This window comes from Brassica napus, chromosome A2 (genome assembly GCF_020379485.1).
Source record: "Brassica napus cultivar Da-Ae chromosome A2, Da-Ae, whole genome shotgun sequence".
Lineage (NCBI taxonomy): Eukaryota > Viridiplantae > Streptophyta > Magnoliopsida > Brassicales > Brassicaceae > Brassica > Brassica napus.
Genome location: NC_063435.1, coordinates 13,219,639 through 13,244,239, shown reverse-complemented (window position 1 = coordinate 13,244,239; position 24,601 = coordinate 13,219,639). Strand labels below are relative to the sequence as shown.

The 24,601-nt window shown below is 40.5% G+C and overlaps 1 protein-coding gene across 1 annotated transcript; it reads right to left on the bottom strand.

Moving 5' to 3' along the window:
* Positions 1-226: 226 nt before the first annotated feature.
* Positions 227-2,573, bottom strand: LOC125584253. The gene is made up of 3 exons (XM_048752452.1): positions 1,599-2,573; positions 637-1,509; positions 227-565 (listed from the first exon to the last, which is right to left on the bottom strand). The coding sequence occupies exons 1-3, from the start codon at positions 2,571-2,573 to the stop codon at positions 227-229; spliced, it is 2,187 nt and encodes a 728-aa protein (XP_048608409.1).
* Positions 2,574-24,601: the final 22,028 nt, after the last annotated feature.

Below are 24,601 nucleotides of genomic sequence, written 5' to 3'. Positions count from 1 at the left end.
AAATAGTTCTGATATATTTTAAAAAAAATCTTAATAGGAAATGAACTAAATAGTAATGAAACACCAAAAGAGTATACCAAGAAACTAAATAGAATACTCATCACTTAAGAGGACATGTTGTAGAATTGTGTCCCACATGGTTACAAATTCTACATGTGTGTTCCTTCCTTGGCCGCTTCTTGTCTGCAACTTTCTCCAAAATAGATTTATGTCTTGATTTTTTGGGTCATCCCGGTGGTTGGCGGACATCAGGCGGCAAACAGATCCTCTTTGCAACTTCTTCTGGAATTGGAACATCAGCTGCATTGGGCATAACAGGAGTGAAATATGCATTGTAAAGGTACTGCGTCCGATAGTACTTGTGACAAAGTGATATACGTGATATCTTTCTAGCTTCCGCAGCAGCTATAGCATGAGCACATGGTAGCTTCTCCAAATCAAATCTACGGCAAGAACATGTTTTTTCTGTAAGGTTTACAACATGTAAAGATGAGACTCCCATCACTTGTGACTGATGAATGTCGATAGCTTGAACCTTTAATAGATTAGCAATAGGTATACGGCCCTGAAAATGGTAAAGTATTGTTATTAGAAACCAGTCTACCGAAATAAAAAAATTGATTATACATATATTACCTCCAACAACTTCTCCACACCACGAGTCAGAGAAGTTTTCATCAAGTCAGCATCATGTTTTCTTGTTGCAAACCAACGTGTCATCATTAATCGGATAGACTCTAAAAGGCGAACAATTGGCAAGCTTCTCACATCTGATAAAGCTCTGTTTATGGATTCAGCTATGTTACTTGTAAGGATGTTATATCTATCACCTCTAAAATGCGCTCGAGCCCACTTACACACATCAGCACGTTCCAAATATGCATGTAAATCTGGATTTAACCCTTTAATCGTCTCGAAGCTTGCTTCAAAGTCAGCTAACCTAAAAGAGTACGCAGCTTTTTTGACCAAACCAAACAGATCACGTCCTCTGTACCGTAATAAGATGTTCTTATATAAGTGGTACGTGCAAATTCCCGTGCTAGCCAACGGATAGACCACTGAAATTGCCTTTCTTATTGACTTGTGCCTGTCAGAAATTAATGCCAATCCTTCATCATCGGGTATCACACGGCTGAGTTGACGGAAGAACCATGTCCATGATTCATCATTCTCTGTGTCAACCACAGCAAATGCTATCGGAAATATCTGAAAATTACCATCCTGTGATGTTGCAATGAGAAGCGTTCCTTTGTATTTTCCTTGCAAGAAAGTACCATCAACCACCACAACCTTTCTCATAAATGGGAAGCCAGTAATGCTAGCGCTGAATGCAAGGAATAAGTACTTAAATCTATTGTTTGCATCAACTTCCAGTCGAGCTAAGGTCCCAGGATTTGCCATTCTAATCTTGTGCAGGTAAGAAGGTAACTCCTTATATCCATTCTCCGATGAACCCATTACGAGATCTCTAGCAACTATAAGTGTACGATGAGATTTCCAGTAATCCATCTGCGATATACAATAAACAGCACCAAGGTCAAAAACAAGTAAGGTCAGATAAGACATTAGATTCAATGTAAAAAGCGTAGTCAACAAACCTTGATTCCGAAGCTCATGTTCATAGCACTCTCAACATGACGTGGCAAAATAGTTCGATCAACCCCACCAATATAGTCTTTGTACAAGAGGCCAAGAATTTCAGGAGTAGCTTGTCGAGAACGAGACGAACGCTCTGTTACTGAGCAGGAATGTTCATCTACATATACTCGGATTGTGAACCTTGAAGATTCACCTACTGGTGTAGCTCTAAGCTTCCACGTACATCCTTTTACCCAACATTTTACAAACCACAGCGTAGGGGTAGATTTATCCACATCAAAATCGAATTTGTGGACGACTGAACAGATCTTCAGACGTGTAGCCAATGCATCTTTTGAATCAAAACTCTGCCCCACTTCCAGTTTGAAAGAGCTCAAGTCGAACCTATTATGCGTACAATCTCCTTTTGGTGTCTTTAGGACTGTCGCTGAACTCATCTTTGTAGGAGATCCCTGACTCTCTTGTACTTGGTCTGGCGGAAACCCATATGAGGTAAAGTTTTCGTCATCAGACGTTGCTCCATCAGAATCGTCGCAGTAATCAAATCGATCATTGTCTTCATCTGAATCTTCATCCTCTGCCAACAATGGGTCATCTTTTTGCAGGAATTCTTCTGGTTCTTTGCTAGCTTCTTCAACCTCTTTTTTCTTCAGTTTAAACTCTACACAGAGTCTAACGTTTTCGACTTTGTGAAGACACAAAAATCCATGAAATTGCCTATCGTTTCTTACTTTCACAGGAGGGGTATCGAGGTTTTCCTTGACCAGTTTAGGTTTTGGCAAAACGTACGTTAGCTCCAACTCGTGTTCTGCGAAATCAACTTCATAATCCTCATATATGGTTTTCACAAAATCTTCATATCTAGTTTCCTCGTTAGCTGCAAGTAATTTACTACCTTGATCATTATCCACTTCAAATAACCATTTTTTTCTTTCAAATTTCCACTTTCCACAGACCAGAATGATGTGATCCATGTTTCTCCAACCAATAAGGATTGCAACAAGTGTTTAAAATAGAATGAAAAGAAACAACTTGAAAAGGAAGAGAAGAGGGATGAAAGAGATGACGACAAGTACAAAATTTCCCTAATTCTAAGTTTAATTAACCTAAAAACTAAACCAGATTCGGAATTATTAGTAAACCGGGTCGAAATTAAAATTGTTGTACATAAACCCAGATTTTCATTAATAAATCTGCCGCAACATAAACAAAAAGTCTGCTATCACGTAAAGAAAAAGTCTGCCACTTCATTAAAAAAAAAGTCTGTCAACAATCTTAAATCGGCTATATAAATCTGCCTTAAGAAAATAAGTCGATCACAAAAAGTAAATCTACCCAGAAAAAAATAAGTTGATTTTATAAATCTACCATTTAGAAATAATCTACTACCATATTCGATAGACATATTCTTAAAAATCTGTTTTTTAATCAAATCTGACAATTAAATCTGCCGTGTGAACAAATCTGACGTTTTCTAAAAAATCTGCCACCACTTTAATAGTAGTTTTTTTTTTCTACACAGATTTTATAAATAGACTTATTGGTCGATAGATTTATTTTTTTGAAAACAAATCGGCCGTCGATTAAATAATAAGGGCATTTGGGTAATATTTTTTTTTTGTTATAACTATGTGTATGGGCAATTTCGACCAAAAAAATATTTTAATAAATTTCAAAAAATATAAGTCATTCTAGTAATAACATAACTAATTTGTGTCATTTTAGTAAACTTCCCTTAAATTAATTGGTACGAAGTTCCCCGAAAATATACTAAATTATAGAGCTAAACCAAAATAAAGGTAACAAATAACAGTACAGAAAATATCAGTTCATCTTTTAACAAGAAGTCCAAATCGATTCCTTTATATCTCAAGAATAGAGCATAACAGTTCATCATTTAACAGAGACAAGTTGTCAGTTGAAAAATGTTACTCTCTCCAAAGAAGATTGTGTTGGTGTTCTTCCTTGTTGCGTTTACTGCACTTGCAGTTTCAACACGGCAGTCACGCACCGATTGCCAGTCGACTTGTGGAACCGTCAAAATCGAGTACCCGTTCGCGACCTCTTCTGACTGTGTCCACGAAGAAAAGTTTCTCCTAAGGTGTGATGAGGAGGAGCAAAAGTTGTTTTTGAAAAACTCAAACTTAGAAGTGCTCCGCATCTCCTTCGACGACGGAGAAGTAGAGGTACTTGTGGACGTTATTTCCCTATGCAACATGAACGGAGATGGTGGAAATATAATCCTACCTATAGAAATACCTGGTTTTATATTCTCGAACAAGAATCAACTATTTCTAGTTGGTTGTAATATTGATACGTTTTGCATTTTCACGATGAGGAATGGAGGAACCACCGCATTTACATGTGAGACACAGTGCGATTCTCCACCACCAGTAGATAAATCATGTTCTGGTTACAATGGTTGCTGCCGTACTTTGTTGGACCTAATTATTTAGCCCATTGGCTTAATAATAAATGGTCAAATTGTGAAAATGAAATGGGCCTACGGGTTTGTAACAAAAAGCCTTGTTGGCTTAAGTTAAATGAATGAAGGAGTGGAGCAAAGTCCCACATCGCCTAGCAAGAAAGAAGTGGAGTAATATATATAAGACTTCATGACATGAGAGGTTAAATGGCTCAGAGGAAGAGAGAGCCTCACACGCGCGCGCCGCCGCCGCCGTCCGGCCGGCTCGGCGTGGGCGTGGGCATCGGCTTCGGCTTCGGCTTCGGCTTGGGCATAAGAAGTATTCTTTTTGGACCAAGTTAAGCTCAACGCTTTGCCATTTTATTTCTAAAAACAGCATGACATTTGTGTATAAACGACATGTAGTCCGTTTAAAAAACAACACGAAGTTTATCTGTTCGAAATGGATCAGAACGAGTCAACAAGAGAGAAACTTGCGGAGAAAGCTGCTCAACGTTCCACTCCGAGATCTTTGCGAGATTTTCGGAAAAAACGTTCGCAACAATTTCGAAAAACCGCTCCTAGTCTTCTCTTTAAATACGGACTCTCCTCTTCTCATTTTCTTTAACTTTTTTCACATCGAAACCAGCATCAAAATTCCCTTAGCGTAAGTCATAAAAACGAGAGTGTTTCGTAGAGTTTATAGTTCGATAGGGCGATCACGAGTGAGGCGTGATTCGTCTGCCATGGTTGTATCCTGGGACTCTATATTCGTACAGTCCCGTCTCACTAACGGAGCGAATATTTTGAGTTAAGGAAAGAGATCATATCTCGCCTCCATGTCTCGTTGCGAATACGATTTCTTATCGTTCTCGTATTCGTTTTCTATATTCGTCTATTTCCTTAACTTCGCTTTTATTATATCGTTTACATCAGTCCGGTTTACCGGCTTTTACAATCTTAACTCAAAATAGCTTTATGTCTAAAGCTCGAATCGGGTTGAAGAACGATTTATAAAACGGGTTTTGGAACCGTGTTTGCGATTTGCTTCCTAGCACTTCCGCGAAACGGTTATTCTTATTTCATAACGATGTTTGCGATTTGCTATACGCTTATCCGCGAAACGTTTTCTGCGTTATTCTAAAAACGTGTTTGCGATTTGCTTTATAGTACTTCCGCGAAACGTTTATGTTTTATTTCATTACGATTTGCGGATTGCTTTTTAGCATTTTTTGCAAAACGGTTTTGATACATCTTCAAAACGTTCTATAAATGAATCGTTTCAAGATCGCTTTCTTAAGCGAGTTTGTGAAACATTCTAAGTCTATAAAAATAATTTCTGCGAACGCTTTTAAGCGAGTTTGCAAAACGTTTTTCCAAGACTTATATCGATATGATTTGGTTCAAACACCAAAAATGAACATCGATTTTAGACTATTATTTTATTTAAAATAATATGTTAAATGTTGAATGGAGTACTAATCCGTTTTTCATGTTTTCTCTACAAGAAAATGACAAACGAGAACGACACCCCCACTCCCATGGACACCTCGGATGTCATTCAGACTCCACTCAACGCTGCAGCAACTGGCGTGACAACCGCTGGAAACATCACAGCGTCAACCACTGCAGCAACAACGAGCACTTTCCTCCCTGCGGGGAATGCTGCGGATGAAACCACCCGCCGTACCCTATTCGGTGCTGGTCTTTATCAGACGGGTTCAATTTCAGCAACTGCAAGTGGTCCGGTGGCAGTTCAAACTCCTCCGACTGTCCCTAGTGTGTTCACTCAAGGACTGATGCCAAACCAATTTGATGGCAAAGGCATCAAAACGTGGCAGAAGAAGATGTTGTTCTTCCTGGAAACGATGAAGCTGGAGAAGTTCCTCCAGGAGGACAAGCCCCTTATGCCTTACGGGATTGATGATGTTCACAGCCTCGCAACTGTTGACATATGGGTGCATTCTGACTTCATCTGCAAAGGCTACATTTTGGGTCGTCTCATTGACCCATTGTACCGTGTCTACTGTGAGATCCCCACGGCGAAAGAGCTATGGAGATCACTAGACAAGAAGTACAGAGGTGAGGACGCTGGCTGCCAGAAGTATGTGGTCTCAAAATTCCACGACTTCAAAATGGTGGATTCAAAACCCATCATGGATCAGGTGGAAGCGCTTCAGCTCATTTGCCATGAAATCGCTGCTGAAGGAATGTCCATCTGCGAGACATTCACAACTCTCAGCTTCATTGAAAAGCTTCCTCCAAGCTATGCGGATTTCAAGAACTACTTGAAGCACAAGAAGAAGAAGATGGGGCTCGAGGAGCTCATCACGAGGCTTCAGATGGAATCCAGAAACCGAACTGCTGCAAAGGTCGGTACAAAGGAGCACAGTGTCAACATGGCTGAGCACAAAGGCAAAGGAAAGGCACACGCCTATTCTCCTGCCAAGCCTTCCAAAACTGCTGCAGCCTTGAAGGCTTCTGGAAAGAACTTCAAGAACAAAGGTATTGAGATCAATGCAAATGTGGAGAAGTTCAAGGGGAAATGTCACTACTGCCACAAAGTGGGGCACAAGACAGTTGAATGTCGCAAAAAGATCAAGGATGAGAAGGCTCAGGCAAATCTCACGGAGGAAGATCTCGTTGCTGTGGTGACTGAAGCCAACATGGTTGAAAGCAACAACCCCAAGGAATGGTGGTATGACACTGGTGCAACCACCCACATTTGCACCGATAGGGCGATGTTCAGCACCTATCAGAAAAGCAAGACTGAGGAGAAGCTCAAGATGGGAAACACTGCAGTCTCCAAGATTGAAGGACGCGGCAATGTGATTTTGAAGATGACATCTGGACGTGAGGTCACTCTGACAAATGTGAAGCATGTGCCTGACATGAGGAAGAACCTAGTCTCGGGAACCTTGCTCAGCAAGAATGGATTCGCCACAAGTTTTGAGGTGGATAAGCTCGTGATTAGGAAGAATGGGATGTATTTGGGAAGGGGGTATGTTAAGGGTGGACTTGTCAAGTTGAATGTAATGACAGTCACTCCAAAAGTTGTAGCTCCAAAAGTTTCAATGAATAAGAATGAACCAGTTGCTTATTTGGTTGAGTCTTTTAATATATGGCATGAAAGATTAGGCCATGTAAACTACAAATCTATACAAAGATTAATGAATTTAAATCTAATTCCTAAATGCAAAACAAGTAAACAAAAATGTGAAGTATGCGTACAAGCTAAGCTCACAAAAACGCCATCACCTCGTGTTGAAAGAACTAATAAACCTCTAGATTTAATTCACACTGACTTATGTGATTTAAAATACTTACAAACTAGAGGTGGTAAAAAGTACTTTGTGACCTTCATAGATGACTGCACAAAATATTGTTATGTTTATTTATTACATAGCAAAGATGAAACCTTAGAAAAATTTAAAGAATTTAAACTCGAGGTCGAAAATCAGCTTAAAACAACTATTAAAGTAGTTAGAAGCGACAGAGGAGGCGAGTATGATGGTCCGTTCAATGCTTTCTGTAAAGAACATGGAATAATCCATCAAACTACAGCTCCTTACTCACCAGAATCTAATGGAGTTGCTGAACGAAAAAATCGAACTCTAAAAGAGATGATGAATGCTATGTTGCAGGAATCTGGGTTACCCCAGAACATGTGGGGGGAAGCGTTGCTTACCACTAATTATATCCTCAACAAAATTCCACACAAAATAACTGGCAAAACTCCATATGAATTATGGAAAGGTAATTTACCTTCGTATAAATACCTCAAAGTGTGGGGGTGCCTGGCAAAAGTTGCGGTACCACCACCAAAGAAGGTCACTATTGGACCTAAAACAGTGGATTGCATCTTCATCGGATATGCACAAAACAGTAATGCTTATCGATTTCTGGTACATAAATCTGAAATATCAGATATTCATGAAAATACAGTCATGGAATCAAGAAATGCATCTTTCTTCGAAAATATTTTTCCATATAGGGAAAAACAAGGTTCAAAACGAACTCGAGAAGAAAGAGACAATGACAAGAACTCAGAAACTGAGACAAACGTCGAGATTTCTATAAATGATATTTCAAAAAATGAAGAAAAAGATGAACCTCGAAGAAGCAAAAGAGCTCGAAAGGAAAAATCTTTTGGAGAAGATTTCCTAATGGCATTTTTAGTAGAAAATGCTCCAAAAACTTTGGCAGAAGCCATGGCTTCACCAGAAGCTCCATTTTGGAACGAAGCTGTCAGGAGTGAATTAGATTCGATTATGCAAAATTATACGTATTACATAACGGATTTGCCACCTGGCTGCAAAGCATTAGGGAATAAATGGATAATGACACGCAAACCTGGTGGAAAATACAAGTCTAGGCTTGTAGTTCAAGGATTCCGACAAAAAGAAGGCCTTGACTATTTTGATACATATTCTCCAGTGACGAGAATAACATCAATAAGACTGATGATAGCAATCGCAGCCTTAAGAGACTTAGAAATTCATCAAATGGATGTAAAAACTGCTTTTCTAAATGGTGATTTAGAAGAGGAAATTTACATGAAACAACCTGAAGGTTTTGTCATTCCCGGACAGGAAGACAAAGTATGTCGACTTGTAAAGTCACTTTATGGGCTTAAACAAGCTCCTAAACAATGGCATGAAAAATTTGACAATACAATGATGTCAAATGGTTTCAAAATAAATGAATGTGACAAATGCATATACTACAAAACTACCAAAAATGCGTATGTTTTACTATGCCTATATGTAGATGATATGCTCATTATTGGAAGCAATAAAGACATTATCAATCAAACAAAGAACATGCTCAAAGGGACATTTGAGATGAAAGACTTGGGATTAGTAGATGTAATTCTCGGGGTTAAAGTCAAAAGAAATTCAAACGGAATTATCTTAACCCAATCTCATTATGCTCAAACAATATTAGAGAGATTTAAAAATTACTCTAATAGTACGGCAAAAACTCCGTTAGATCCTGTGGGAACCGAAATTCGCACTGTCGATTTCCGTTTAAATAAGGAAACTAGGAAAACCCTAATTTCCCAGAGGTCCCAGATCTCTGCGAGAGCCAACGACAAGTGATCGAATATATGTGGAAATCATGAAAAGATAACAAACGAGTTTAGAGAAAACAGTAGATCTTATTTCGAGTCCGCGTAAGAGCGTTGCGATCATTACAAGAGAATACAAAGGCTTTGGCCGCAGGGGCCGTCAGCGAGTTACCTAGTTCTAGCAACATAAAACCCTAATCCTAGTTGAGTCGCAGCTCGATAACAAAGGACGAAAAAGATATCTAAAAGGCTTAGATTGATTTCGGACTGAACCTTGTTAAAGGCTGCCTACGTACCCCTTTCGAGGATCAAGCCGAACGTAGTTCAATTGATAGAGCTGGACAAGAGATCGAACTGCCTGGGCGAGTTCGTCTAGTAATTGAGTGCCAGTCATAGAAACCGAACTTGTCGAGAATAAGCCTAAAGTTTCTAAGTGCAGAGAATTCCGAATCTAAAAAGTTCTCCCTCTTGCTCCTCGCCTAGGACTCCTTATATACTAGCTCCAAGGTCGGTTTACGCTTTTACTCTTCTGCCCTTAAGCCGTCATAGCATAAAAATGGAGATATTCCGTTTTTCCCGATCTTCACAATTATCTTCAAAACTTCCGTATTTATCCGCGGAAACTTGACATTTATCCTTCCTTGTAGACCAAGCGTAAACCAGGCTGTGGTTCACTGGCTTTTGATTAGGAAAATCGTAGGATGGGCCTCGAGTCGTGTTTTAGGTCCCTTTGGGCCGTCTTCCGACTCGACACGTTTACTACGAGTTTTCCGCGGTTTCTAATCCGCGAAGTTTGATCGATGAATTAGAATGGCGGGAAACATGGACTGAGCTTGCTACGGTCTTCGGGAGATAGCATTCGAAGGTTTTGACGAGAATGCAAGAACTGGTGTCGTATTGACGTTCGGAAAGGTTCAATCGCTACACAGCGACCGAACTTTGGCTCGAGCCCGGTCGCTTCGTAGCGACCGAGCGGGACGAGCGCTCGGTCGCTACGTAGCGACCGAGCTTGGCTGAGCTCGGTCGCTACGTAGCGACCGAGCGGGACGATCGCTCGGTCGCTACGTAGCAACCGAGCTTTGGCTCGAGCTCGGTCGCTACGTAGCGACCGAGCGGGACGATCGCTCGGTCGCTACGTAGCGACCGAGCGGGACGATCGCTCGGTCGCTACGTAGCGACCGAGCTTTGGCTCGAGCTCGGTCGCTACGTAGCGACCGAACGGGACGATCGCTCGGTCGCTACGTAGCGACCGAGCGAGACGGATGCTCGGTCGCTACGTAGCGACCGAGCTTGGCTCGAGCTCGGTCGCTACGTAGCGACCGAGCTGTGTGCATGCTTGGTTGCCGCGTATCGATCGAGCTTGGCTTGTCCGCGGTCTGATTTCCATACTCGAGCTTGTCCGCGGCCGATTTGGATACATGTCCGTTGCCTTCGGACAATCGGTATTTAATGGCTCGATTGAGATTTGGACGATATTTTACTGCAAGGCTCTTCGTAAAGATTTCTTTACGAAGATTACTTTTCGTAAAAACGGTTATGCTGATTTTTACGGACTTTCAGACATTGATTCCGTCGTGACCGATTTTGACCCCAACAGATCCCCAAATGCACTTGACAAAGAATTCAGGTGAAGCGGTTTTACAAAACGAGTATGCACGTGTAATTGGAAGTCTCATGTACTTGACAAATTGTACTAGACCAGATCTGGCGCATGCAGTAAACGTACTTAGTCGATATACAAGTAATCCAGGTCATACACACTGGAAAGCTATAACGAGGGTACTCAATTACTTGCGCTACACCAAAGATTTTGCGCTTCACTATGGTAAAGAACCAGCAGTTTTAGAAGGATACAGTGATGCTAACTGGATATCAGACTCTAAAAACTCAAAATCCACAAGTGGATATGTATTTACACTAGGAGGAGCAGCAATATCATGGAAATCTACCAAACAAACAGTGTTAGCCAGATCAACCATGGAATCTGAGTTCATAGCCTTAGACAAAGCAGCAGAAGAAGCTGAATGGCTTAGAAATTTTTTGGAAGATATCCCTATGTGGGAGAAACCTGTGCCAGCTATACGCATACATTGTGATAGTCAATCCGCAATAGCTCGGACTCAGAATAATCTCTACAATGGTAAATCTCGTCACATCAGAAGACGACATAAAACCATTAGACAACTTATCTCAACTGGTGTAATCACAATAGATTACATCAAATCGGCTGACAACCTAGCGGATCCATTTACTAAAGGTTTGCCACGAGATGTTGTTGCTAAATCATCAAAAGGAATGGGTTTAAAGCCTATAACGAATGAGGATGCTTGACTGCAACCCTACCTATCATGACTGGAGATCCCAAGACGTAGGTTCAAAGGGAAAACAAAATCAAACAGAATCTAACCAAAGCACTTGAGACAAAGTAGTCTCTTTCCAGCTCCTAAGATGATAAAAGTGCTAACGAATATGTGAAGGATAAGCATAAGCTTTTAATGATTCCATAGCTTCTCAGCGGAGTATTACTCAATACTTTTCATGGTCAATCACTTAATGAGTGTGAAATGGGGCCGTTTCTAGGAGAATGAATGCAAGGCTATATTCTCTAAGTTCACTCATGAAAACCAGGAATAGTTCAGGGCCACAATGAACACAATAGAGAACTAAGTTCTACGAGAAAATGAAGCTGCGTTATGCCTGTTGTCTCGGTCTACATAAAACACCGGTTGGTTCAAGACATCATGTTCACCTTCTGGTAAAGTAAACCCGACAGATATTAACTATGAGTGGTTCAAGGCTTAAAAATGCCACCAACTCAAACACAGTGAATTTTTCGCAAACACTCTCGATAAGTCTGTCTAGTCTAGTCAGGATTAGAATAAGTATAGTTTTTAGAGTCTATCGAGTCTGCATTTAGTCTACATATGTTTAGAGTCATTTCTATTCATGTGGGAGATTGTTGGACCTAATTATTTAGCCCATTGGCTTAATAATAAATGGTCAAATTGTGAAAATGAAATGGGCCTACGGGTTTGTAACAAAAAGCCTTGTTGGCTTAAGTTAAATGAATGAACGAGTGGAGCAAAGTCCCACATCGCCTAGCAAGAAAGAAGTGGAGTAATATATATAAGACTTCATGACATGAGAGGTTAAATGGCTCAGAGGAAGAGAGAGTCTCCCACGCGCGCGCCGCCGCCGCCGTCCGGCCGGCTCGGCTCGGCGTGGGCGTGGGCGTGGGCTTGGGCTTGGGCTTGGGCTTGGGCTTGGGTGGAGGGCCTTTGGCCCGATAAGAAGTATTCTTTTTTGACCAAGTTAAGCTCAACGCTTTGCCATTTTATTTCTAAAAACAGCATGACATTTGTGTATAAACGACATGTAGTCCGTTTAAAAACAACACGAAGTTTATCTGTTCGAAATGGATCAGAACGAGTCAACAAGAGAGAAACTTGCGGAGAAAGCTGCTCAACGTTCCACTCCGAGATCTTTGCGAGATTTTCGGAAAAAACGTTCGCAACAATTTCGAAAAACTGCTCCTAGTCTTCTCTTTAAATACGGACTCTCCTCTTCTCATTTTCTTTAACTTTTTTCACATCGAAACCAGCATCAAAATTCCCTTAGCGTAAGTCATAAAAACGAGAGTGTTTCGTAGAGTTTATAGTTCGATAGGGCGATCACGAGTGAGGCGTGATTCGTCTGCCATGGTTGTATCCTGGGACTCTATATTCGTACAGTCCCGTCTCACTAACGGAGCGAATATTTTGAGTTAAGGAAAGAGATCATATCTCGCCTCCATGTCTCGTTGCGAATACGATTTCTTATCGTTCTCGTATTCGTTTTCTATATTCGTCTATTTCCTTAACTTCGCTTTTATTATATCGTTTACATCAGTCCGGTTTACCGGCTTTTACAATCTTAACTCAAAATAGCTTTATGTCTAAAGCTCGAATCAGGTTGAAGAACGATTTATAAAACGGGTTTTGGAACCGTGTTTGCGATTTGCTTCCTAGCACTTCCGCGAAACGGTTATTCTTATTTCATAACGATGTTTGCGATTTGCTATACGCTTATCCGCGAAACGTTTTCTGCGTTATTCTAAAAACGTGTTTGCGATTTGCTTTATAGTACTTCCGCGAAACGTTTATGTTTTATTTCATTACGATTTGCGGATTACTTTTTAGCATTTTTTGCAAAACGGTTTTGATACATCTTCAAAACGTTCTATAAATGAATCGTTTCAAGATCGCTTTCTTAAGCGAGTTTGTGAAACATTCTAAGTCTATAAAAATGATTTCTGCGAACGCTTTTAAGCGAGTTTGCAAAACGTTTTTCCAAAACTTATATCGATATGATTTGGTTCAAACACCAAAAATGAACATCGATTTTAGACTATTATTTTATTTAAAATAATATGTTAAATGTTGAATGGAGTACTAATCCGTTTTTCATGTTTTCTCTACAGGAAAATGACAAACGAGAACGACACCCCCACTCCCATGGACACCTCGGATGTCATTCAGACTCCACTCAACGCTGCAGCAACTGGCGTGACAACCGCTGGAAACATCACAGCGTCAACCACTGCAGCAACAACGAGCACTTTCCTCCCTGCGGGGAATGCTGCGGATGAAACCACCCGCCGTACCCTATTCGGTGCTGGTCTTTATCAGACGGGTTCAATTTCAGCAACTGCAAGTGGTCCGGTGGCAGTTCAAACTCCTCCGACTGTCCCTAGTGTGTTCACTCAAGGACTGATGCCAAACCAATTTGATGGCAAAGGCTTCAAAACGTGGCAGAAGAAGATGTTGTTCTTCCTGGCAACGATGAAGCTGGAGAAGTTCCTCCAGGAGGACAAGCCCCTTATGCCTTACGGGATTGATGATGTTCACAGCCTCGCAACTGTTGACATATGGGTGCATTCCGACTTCATCTGCAAAGGCTACATTTTGGGTCGTCTCATTGACCCATTGTACCGTGTCTACTGTGAGATCCCCACGGCGAAAGAGCTATGGAGATCACTAGACAAGAAGTACAGAGGTGAGGACGCTGGCTGCCAGAAGTATGTGGTCTCAAAATTCCACGACTTCAAAATGGTGGATTCAAAACCCATCATGGATCAGGTGGAAGCGCTTCAGCTCATTTGCCATGAAATCGCTGCTGAAGGAATGTCCATCTGCGAGACATTCACAACTCTCAGCTTCATTGAAAAGCTTCCTCCAAGCTATGCGGATTTCAAGAACTACTTGAAGCACAAGAAGAAGAAGATGGGGCTCGAGGAGCTCATCACGAGGCTTCAGATGGAATCCAGAAACCGAACTGCTGCAAAGGTCGGTACAAAGGAGCACAGTGTCAACATGGCTGAGCACAAAGGCAAAGGAAAGGCACACGCCTATTCTCCTGCCAAGCCTTCCAAAACTGCTGCAGCCTTGAAGGCTTCTGGAAAAAACTTCAAGAACAAAGGTATTGAGATCAATGCGAATGTGGAGAAGTTCAAGGGGAAATGTCACTACTGCCACAAAGTGGGGCACAAGACAGTTGAGTGTCGCAAAAAGATCAAGGATGAGAAGGCTCAGGCAAATCTCACTGAGGAGGATCTCGTTGCCGTGGTGACTGAAGCCAACATGGTTGAAAGCAACAACCCCAAGGAATGGTGGTATGACACTGGTGCAACCACCCACATTTGCACCGATAGGGCGATGTTCAGCACCTATCAGAAAAGCAAGACTGAGGAGAAGCTCAAGATGGGAAACACTGCAGTCTCCAAGATTGAAGGACGCGGCAATGTGATTTTGAAGATGACATCTGGACGTGAGGTCACTCTGACAAATGTGAAGCATGTGCCTGACATGAGGAAGAACCTGGTCTCGGGAACCTTGCTCAGCAAGAATGGATTCGCCACAAGTTTTGAGGCGGATAAGCTCGTGATTAGGAAGAATGGGATGTATTTGGGAAGGGGGTATGTTAAGGGTGGACTTGTCAAGTTGAATGTAATGACAGTCACTCCAAAAGTTGTAGCTCCAAAAGTTTCAATGAATAAGAATGAGCCAGTTGCTTATTTGGTTGAGTCTTTTAATATATGGCATGAAAGATTAGGCCATGTAAACTACAAATCTATACAAAGATTAATGAATTTAAATCTAATTCCTAAATGCAAAACAAGTAAACAAAAATGTGAAGTATGCGTACAAGCTAAGCTCACAAAAACGCCATCACCTCGTGTTGAAAGAACTAATAAACCTCTAGATTTAATTCACACCGATTTATGTGATTTAAAATACTTACAAACTAGAGGTGGTAAAAAGTACTTTGTGACCTTCATAGATGACTGCACAAAATATTGTTATGTTTATTTATTACATAGCAAAGATGAAACCTTAGAAAAATTTAAAGAATTTAAACTCGAGGTCGAAAATCAGCTTAAAACAACTATTAAAGTAGTTAGAAGCGACAGAGGAGGCGAGTATGATGGTCCGTTCAATGCATTCTGTAAAGAACATGGAATAATCCATCAAACTACAGCTCCTTACTCACCAGAATCTAATGGAGTTGCTGAACGAAAAAATCGAACTCTAAAAGAGATGATGAATGCTATGTTGCAGGAATCTGGGTTACCCCAGAACATGTGGGGGAAGCGTTGCTTACCACTAATTATATCCTCAACAAAATTCCACACAAAATAACTGGCAAAACTCCATATGAATTATGGAAAGGTAATTTACCTTCGTATAAATACCTCAAAGTGTGGGGGTGCCTGGCAAAAGTTGCGGTACCACCACCAAAGAAGGTCACTATTGGACCTAAAACAGTGGATTGCATCTTCATCGGATATGCACAAACAGTAATGCTTATCGATTTCTGGTACATAAATCTGAAATATCAGATATTCATGAAAATACAGTCATGGAATCAAGAAATGCATCTTTCTTCGAAAATATTTTTCCATATAGGGAAAAACAAGGTTCAAAACGAACTCGAGAAGAAAGAGACAATGACAAGAACTCAGAAACTGAGACAAACGTCGAGATTTCTATAAATGATATTTCAAAAAATGAAGAAAAAGATGAACCTCGAAGAAGCAAAAGAGCTCGAAAGGAAAAATCTTTTGGAGAAGATTTCCTAATGGCATTTTTAGTAGAAAATGCTCCAAAAACTTTGGCAGAAGCCATGGCTTCACCAGAAGCTCCATTTTGGAACGAAGCTGTCAGGAGTGAATTAGATTCGATTATGCAAAATTATACGTATTACATAACGGATTTACCACCTGGCTGCAAAGCATTAGGGAATAAATGGATAATGACACGCAAACCTGGTGGAAAATACAAGTCTAGGCTTGTAGTTCAAGGATTCCGACAAAAAGAAGGCCTTGACTATTTTGATACATATTCTCCAGTGACGAGAATAACATCAATAAGACTGATGATAGCAATCGCAGCCTTAAGAGACTTAGAAATCCATCAAATGGATGTAAAAACTGCTTTTCTAAATGGTGATTTAGAAGAGGAAATTTACATGAAACAACCTGAAGGTTTTGTCATTCCCGGACAGGAAGACAAAGTATGTCGACTTGTAAAGTCACTTTATGGGCTTAAACAAGCTCCTAAACAATGGCACGAAAAATTTGACAATACAATGATGTCAAATGGTTTCAAAATAAATGAATGTGACAAATGCATATACTACAAAACTACCAAAAATGCGTATGTTTTGCTATGTCTATATGTAGATGATATGCTCATTATTGGAAGCAATAAAGACATTATCAATCAAACAAAGAACATGCTCAAAGGGACATTTGAGATGAAAGACTTGGGATTAGTAGATGTAATTCTCGGGGTTAAAGTCAAAAGAAATTCAAACGGAATTATCTTAACCCAATCTCATTATGCTCAAACAATATTAGAGAGATTTAAAAATTACTCTAATAGTACGGCAAAAACTCCGTTAGATCCCCAAATGCACTTGACAAAGAATTCAGGTGAAGCGGTTTCACAAAACGAGTATGCACGTGTGATTGGAAGTCTCATGTACTTGACAAATTGTACTAGACCAGATCTGGCGCATGCAGTAAACGTACTTAGTCGATATACAAGTAATCCAGGTCATACACACTGGAAAGCTATAACGAGGGTACTCAATTACTTGCGCTACACCAAAGATTTTGGGCTTCACTATGGTAAAGAACCAGCAGTTTTAGAAGGATACAGTGATGCTAACTGGATATCAGATTCTAAAAACTCAAAATCCACAAGTGGATATGTCTTTACACTAGGGGGAGCAGCAATATCATGGAAATCTACCAAACAAACAGTGTTAGCCAGATCAACAATGGAATCTGAGTTCATAGCCTTAGACAAAGCAGCAGAAGAAGCTGAATGGCTTAGAAATTTTTTGGAAGATATTCCTATGTGGGAGAAACCTGTGCCAGCTATACGCATACATTGTGATAGTCAATCAGCAATAGCTCGGGCTCAGAATAATCTCTACAATGGTAAATCTCGTCACATCAGAAGACGACATAAAACCATTAGACAACTTATCTCAACTGGTGTAATCACAATAGACTACATCAAATCGGCTGACAACCTAGCGGATCCATTTACTAAAGGTTTGCCACGAGATGTTGTTGCTAAATCATCAAAAGGAATGGGTTTAAAGCCTATAACGAATGAGGATGCTTGATTGCAACCCTACCTATCATGACTGGAGATCCCAAGACGTAGGTTCAAAGGGAAAACAAAATCAAACAGAATCTAACCAAAGCACTTGAGACAAAGTAGTCTCTTCCCAGCTCCTAAGATGATAAAAGTGCTAACGAATATGTGAAGGATAAGCATAAGCTTTTAATGATTCCATAGCTTCTAAGCGGAGTATTACTCAATACTTTTCATGGTCAATCACCTAATGAGTGTGAAATGGGGCCGTTTCTAGGAGAATGAATGCAAGGCTATATTCTCTAAGTTCACTCATGAAAACCAGGAATAGTTCAGGGCCACAATGAACACAATAGAGAACTAAGTTCTACGAGAAAATGAAGCTGCGTTATGCATGTTGTCTCGGTCTACATAAAACACCGGTTGGTTCAAGACATCATGTTCACCTTCTGGTAAAGTAAACCCGACAGATATTAACTATGAGTGGTTCAAGGCTTAAAAATGCCACCAACTCAAACACAGTGAATTTTTCGCAAACACTCTCGATAAGTCTGTCTAGTCTAGTCAGGATTAGAATAAGTATAGTTTTTAGAGTCTATCGAGTCTGCATTTAGTCTACATATGTTTAGAGTCATTTCTATTCATGTGGGGGATTGTTGGACCTAATTATTTAGCCCATTGGCTTAATAATAAATGGTCAAATTGTGAAAATGAAATGGGCCTACGGGTTTGTAACAAAAAGCCTTGTTGGCTTAAGTTAAATGAATGAAGGAGTGGAGCAAAGTCCCACATCGCCTAGCAAGAAAGAAGTGGAGTAATATATATAAGACTTCATGACATGAGAGGTTAAATGGCTCAGAGGAAGAGAGAGCCTCCCACCCGCGCGCCGCCGCCGCCGTCCGGCCGGCTCGGCTCGGCGTGGGCGTAGGCGTGGGCTTGGGCTTGGGCTTGGGTGGAGGGCCTTTGGCCCGATAAGAAGTATTCTTTTTTGACCAAGTTAAGCTCAACGCTTTGCCATTTTATTTCTAAAAACAGCATGACATTTGTGTATAAACGACATGTAGTCCGTTTAAAAACAACACGAAGTTTATCTGTTCGAAATGGATCAGAACGAGTCAAAAAGAGAGAAACTTGCGGAGAAAGCTGCTCAACGTTCCACTCCGAGATCTTTGCGAGATTTTCGGAAAAAACGTTCGCAACAATTTCGAAAAACCGCTCCCAGTCTTCTCTTTAAATACGGACTCTCCTCTTCTCATTTTCTTTAACTTTTTTCACATCGAAACCAGCATCAAAATTCCCTTAGCGTAAGTCATAAAAACGAGAGTGTTTCGTAGAGTTTATAGTTCGATAGGGCGATCACGAGTGAGGCGTGATTCGTCTGCCATGGCTGTATCCTGGGACTCTATATTCGTACAGTCCCGTCTCACTAACGGAGCGAATATTTTGAGTTAAGGAAAGAGATCATATCTCGCCTCCATGTCTCGTTGCGAATACGATTTCTTATCGTTCTCGTATTCGTTTTCTATATTCGTCTATTTCCTTAACTTCGCTTTTATTATATCGTTTACATCAGTCCGGTTTACCGGCTTTTACAATCTTAACTCCAAAATAGCTTTATGTCTAAAGCTCGAATCGGGTTGAAGAACGATTTATAAAACGGGTTTTGGAACCGTGTTTGCGATTTGCTTCCTAGCACTTCCGCGAAACGGTTATTCTTATTTCATAACGATGTTTGCGATTTGCTATACGCTTATCCGCGAAACGTTTTCTGCGTTATTCTAAAAACGTGTTTGCGATTTGCTTTATAGTACTTCCGCGAAACGTTTATGTTTTATTTCATTACGATTTGCGGATTGCTTTTTAGCATTTTTTGCAAAACGTTTTGATACATCTTCAAAACGTTCTATAAATGAATCGTTTCAAGATCGCTTTCTTAAGCGAGTGTGTGAAACATTCTAAGTCTATAAAAATGATTTCTGCGAACGCTTTTAAGCGAGTTTGCAAAACGTTTTTCCAAGACTTATATCGATATGATTTGGTTCAAACACCAAAAATGAACATCGATTTTAGACTATTATTTTATTTAAAATAATATGTTAAATATTGAATGGAGTACTAATCCGTTTTTCATGTTTTCTCTACAGGAAAATGACAAACGAGAACGACACCCCCACTCCCATGGACACCTCGGATGTCATTCAGACTCCACTCAACGCTGCAGCAACTGGCGTGACAACCGCTGGAAACATCACAGCGTCAACCACTGCAGCAACAACGAGCACTTTCCTCCCTGCGGGGAATGCTGCGGATGAAACCACCCGCCGTACCCTATTCGGTGCTGGTCTTTATCAGACGGGTTCAATTTCAGCAACTGCAAGTGGTCCGGTGGCAGTTCAAACTCCTCCGACTGTCCCTAGTGTGTTCACTCAAGGACTGATGCCAAACCAATTTGATGGCAAAGGCTTCAAAACGTGGCAGAAGAAGATGTTGTTCTTCCTGGCAACGATGAAGCTGGAGAAGTTCCTCCAGGAGGACAAGCCCCTTATGCCTTACGGGATTGATGATGTTCACAGCCTCGCAACTGTTGACATATGGGTGCATTCCGACTTCATCTGCAAAGGCTACATTTTGGGTCGTCTCATTGACCCATTGTACCGTGTCTACTGTGAGATCCCCACGGCGAAAGAGCTATGGAGATCACTAGACAAGAAGTACAGAGGTGAGGACGCTGGCTGCCAGAAGTATGTGGTCTCAAAATTCCACGACTTCAAAATGGTGGATTCAAAACCCATCATGGATCAGGTGGAAGCGCTTCAGCTCATTTGCCATGAAATCGCTGCTGAAGGAATGTCCATCTGCGAGACATTCACAACTCTCAGCTTCATTGAAAAGCTTCCTCCAAGCTATGCGGATTTCAAGAACTACTTGAAGCACAAGAAGAAGAAGATGGGGCTCGAGGAGCTCATCACGAGGCTTCAGATGGAATCCAGAAACCGAACTGCTGCAAAGGTCGGTACAAAGGAGCACAGTGTCAACATGGCTGAGCACAAAGGCAAAGGAAAGGCACACGCCTATTCTCCTGCCAAGCCTTCCAAAACTGCTGCAGCCTTGAAGGCTTCTGGAAAAAACTTCAAGAACAAAGGTATTGAGATCAATGCGAATGTGGAGAAGTTCAAGGGGAAATGTCACTACTGCCACAAAGTGGGGCACAAGACTGTTGAGTGTCGCAAAAAGATCAAGGATGAGAAGGCTCAGGCAAATCTCACTGAGGAGGATCTCGTTGCTGTGGTGACTGAAGCCAACATGGTTGAAAGCAACAACCCCAAGGAATGGTGGTATGACACTGGTGCAACCACCCACATTTGCACCGATAGGGCGATGTTCAGCACCTATCAGAAAAGCAAGACTGAGGAGAAGCTCAAGATGGGAAACACTGCAGTCTCCAAGATTGAAGGACGCGGCAATGTGATTTTGAAGATGACATCTGGACGTGAGGTCACTCTGACGAATGTGAAGCATGTGCCTGACATGAGGAAGAACCTGGTCTCAGGAACCTTGCTCAGCAAGAATGGATTCGCCACAAGTTTTGAGGCGGATAAGCTCGTGATTAGGAAGAATGGGATGTATTTGGGAAGGGGGTATGTTAAGGGTGGACTTGTCAAGTTGAATGTAATGACAGTCACTCCAAAAGTTGTAGCTCCAAAAGTTTCAATGAATAAGAATGAGCCAGTTGCTTATTTGGTTGAGTCTTTTAATATATGGCATGAAAGATTAGGCCATGTAAACTACAAATCTATACAAAGATTAATGAATTTAAATCTAATTCCTAAATGCAAAACAAGTAAACAAAAATGTGAAGTATGCGTACAGGCTAAGCTCACAAAAACGCCATCACCTCGTGTTGAAAGAACTAATAAACCTCTAGATTTAATTCACACCGATTTATGTGATTTAAAATACTTACAAACTAGAGGTGGTAAAAAGTACTTTGTGACCTTCATAGATGACTGCACAAAATATTGTTATGTTTATTTATTACATAGCAAAGATGAAACCTTAGAAAAATTTAAAGAATTTAAACTCGAGGTCGAAAATCAGCTTAAAACAACTATTAAAGTAGTTAGAAGCGACAGAGGAGGCGAGTATGATGGTCCGTTCAATGCATTCTGTAAAGAACATGGAATAATCCATCAAACTACAGCTCCTTACTCACCAGAATCTAATGGAGTTGCTGAACGCAAAAATCGAACTCTAAAAGAGATGATGAATGCAATGTTGCAGGAATCTGGGTTACCCCAGAACATGTGGGGGGAAGCGTTGCTTACCACTAATTATATCCTCAACAAAATTCCACACAAAATAACTGGCAAAACTCCATATGAATTATGGAAAGGTAATTTACCTTCGTATAAATACCTCAAAGTGTGGGGGTGCCTGGCAAAAGTTGCGGTACCACCACCAAAGAAGGTCACTATTGGACCTAAAACAGTGGATTGCATCTTCATCGGATATGCACATAACAGTAATGCTTATCGATTTCTGGTACATAAATCTGAAATATCAGACATTCATGAAAATACAGTCATGGAATCAAGAAATGCATCTTTCTTCGAAAATATTTTTCCATATAGGGAAAAACAAGGTTCAAAACGAACTCGAGAAGAAAGAGACAATGACAAGAACTCAGAAACTGAGACAAACGTCGAGATTTCTATAAATGATATTTCAAAAAATGAAGAAAAAGATGAACCTCGAAGAAGCAAAAGAGCTCGAAAGGAAAAATCTTTTGGAGAAGATTTCCTAATGGCATTTTTAGTAGAAAATGCTCCAAAAACTTTGGCAGAAGCCATGGCTTCACCAGAAGCTCCATTTTGGAACGAAGCTGTCAGGAGTGAATTAGATTCGATCATGCAAAATTATACGTATTACATAACGGATTTACCACCTGGCTGCAAAGCATTAGGGAATAAATGGATAATGACACGAAACCTGGTGGAAAATACAAGTCTAGGCTTGTAGTTCAAGGATTCCGACAAAAAGAAGGCCTTGACTATTTTGATACATATTCTCCAGTGACGAGAATAACATCAATAAGACTGATGATAGCAATCGCAGCCTTAAGAGACTTAGAAATCCATCAAATGGATGTAAAAACTGCTTTTCTAAATGGTGATTTAGAAGAGGAAATTTACATGAAACAACCTGAAGGTTTTGTCATTCCCGGACAGGAAGACAAAGTATGTCGACTTGTAAAGTCACTTTATGGGCTTAAACAAGCTCCTAAACAATGGCACGAAAAATTTGACAATACAATGATGTCAAATGGTTTCAAAATAAATGAATGTGACAAATGCATATACTACAAAACTACCAAAAATGCGTATGTTTTGCTATGTCTATATGTAGATGATATGCTCATTATTGGAAGCAATAAAGACATTATCAATCAAACAAAGAACATGCTCAAAGGGACATTTGAGATGAAAGACTTGGGATTAGTAGATGTAATTCTCGGGGTTAAAGTCAAAAGAAATTCAAACGGAATTATCTTAACCCAATCTCATTATGCTCAAACAATATTAGAGAGATTTAAAAATTACTCTAATAGTACGGCAAAAACTCCGTTAGATCCCCAAATGCACTTGACAAAGAATTCAGGTGAAGCGGTTTCACAAAACGAGTATGCACGTGTGATTGGAAGTCTCATGTACTTGACAAATTGTACTAGACCAGATCTGGCGCATGCAGTAAACGTACTTAGTCGATATACAAGTAATCCAGGTCATACACACTGGAAAGCTATAACGAGGGTACTCAATTACTTGCGCTACACCAAAGATTTTGGGCTTCACTATGGTAAAGAACCAGCAGTTTTAGAAGGATACAGTGATGCTAACTGGATATCAGATTCTAAAAACTCAAAATCCACAAGTGGATATGTCTTTACACTAGGAGGAGCAGCAATATCATGGAAATCTACCAAACAAACAGTGTTAGCCAGATCAACCATGGAATCTGAGTTCATAGCCTTAGACAAAGCAGCAGAAGAAGCTGAATGGCTTAGAAATTTTTTGGAAGATATCCCTATGTGGGAGAAACCTGTGCCAGCTATACGCATACATTGTGATAGTCAATCAGCAATAGCTCGGGCTCAGAATAATCTCTACAATGGTAAATCTCGTCACATCAGAAGACGACATAAAACCATTAGACAACTTATCTCAACTGGTGTAATCACAATAGACTACATCAAATCGGCTGACAACCTAGCGGATCCATTTACTAAAGGTTTGCCACGAGATGTTGTTGCTAAATCATCAAAAGGAATGGGTTTAAAGCCTATAACGAATGAGGATGCTTGATGCAACCCTACCTATCATGACTGGAGATCCCAAGACGTAGGTTCAAAGGGAAAACAAAATCAAACAGAATCTAACCAAAGCACTTGAGACAAAGTAGTCTCTTCCCAGCTCCTAAGATGATAAAAGTGCTAACGAATGTGTGAAGGATAAGCATAAGCTTTTAATGATTCCATAGCTTCTAAGCGGAGTATTACTCAATACTTTTCATGGTCAATCACCTAATGAGTGTGAAATGGGGCCGTTTCTAGGAGAATGAATGCAAGGCTATATTCTCTAAGTTCACTCATGAAAACCAGGAATAGTTCAGGGCCACAATGAACACAATAGAGAACTAAGTTCTACGAGAAAATGAAGCTGCGTTATGCCTGTTGTCTCGGTCTACATAAAACACCGGTTGGTTCAAGACATCATGTTCACCTTCTGGTAAAGTAAACCCGACAGATATTAACTATGAGTGGTTCAAGGCTTAAAAATGCCACCAACTCAAACACAGTGAATTTTTCGCAAACACTCTCGA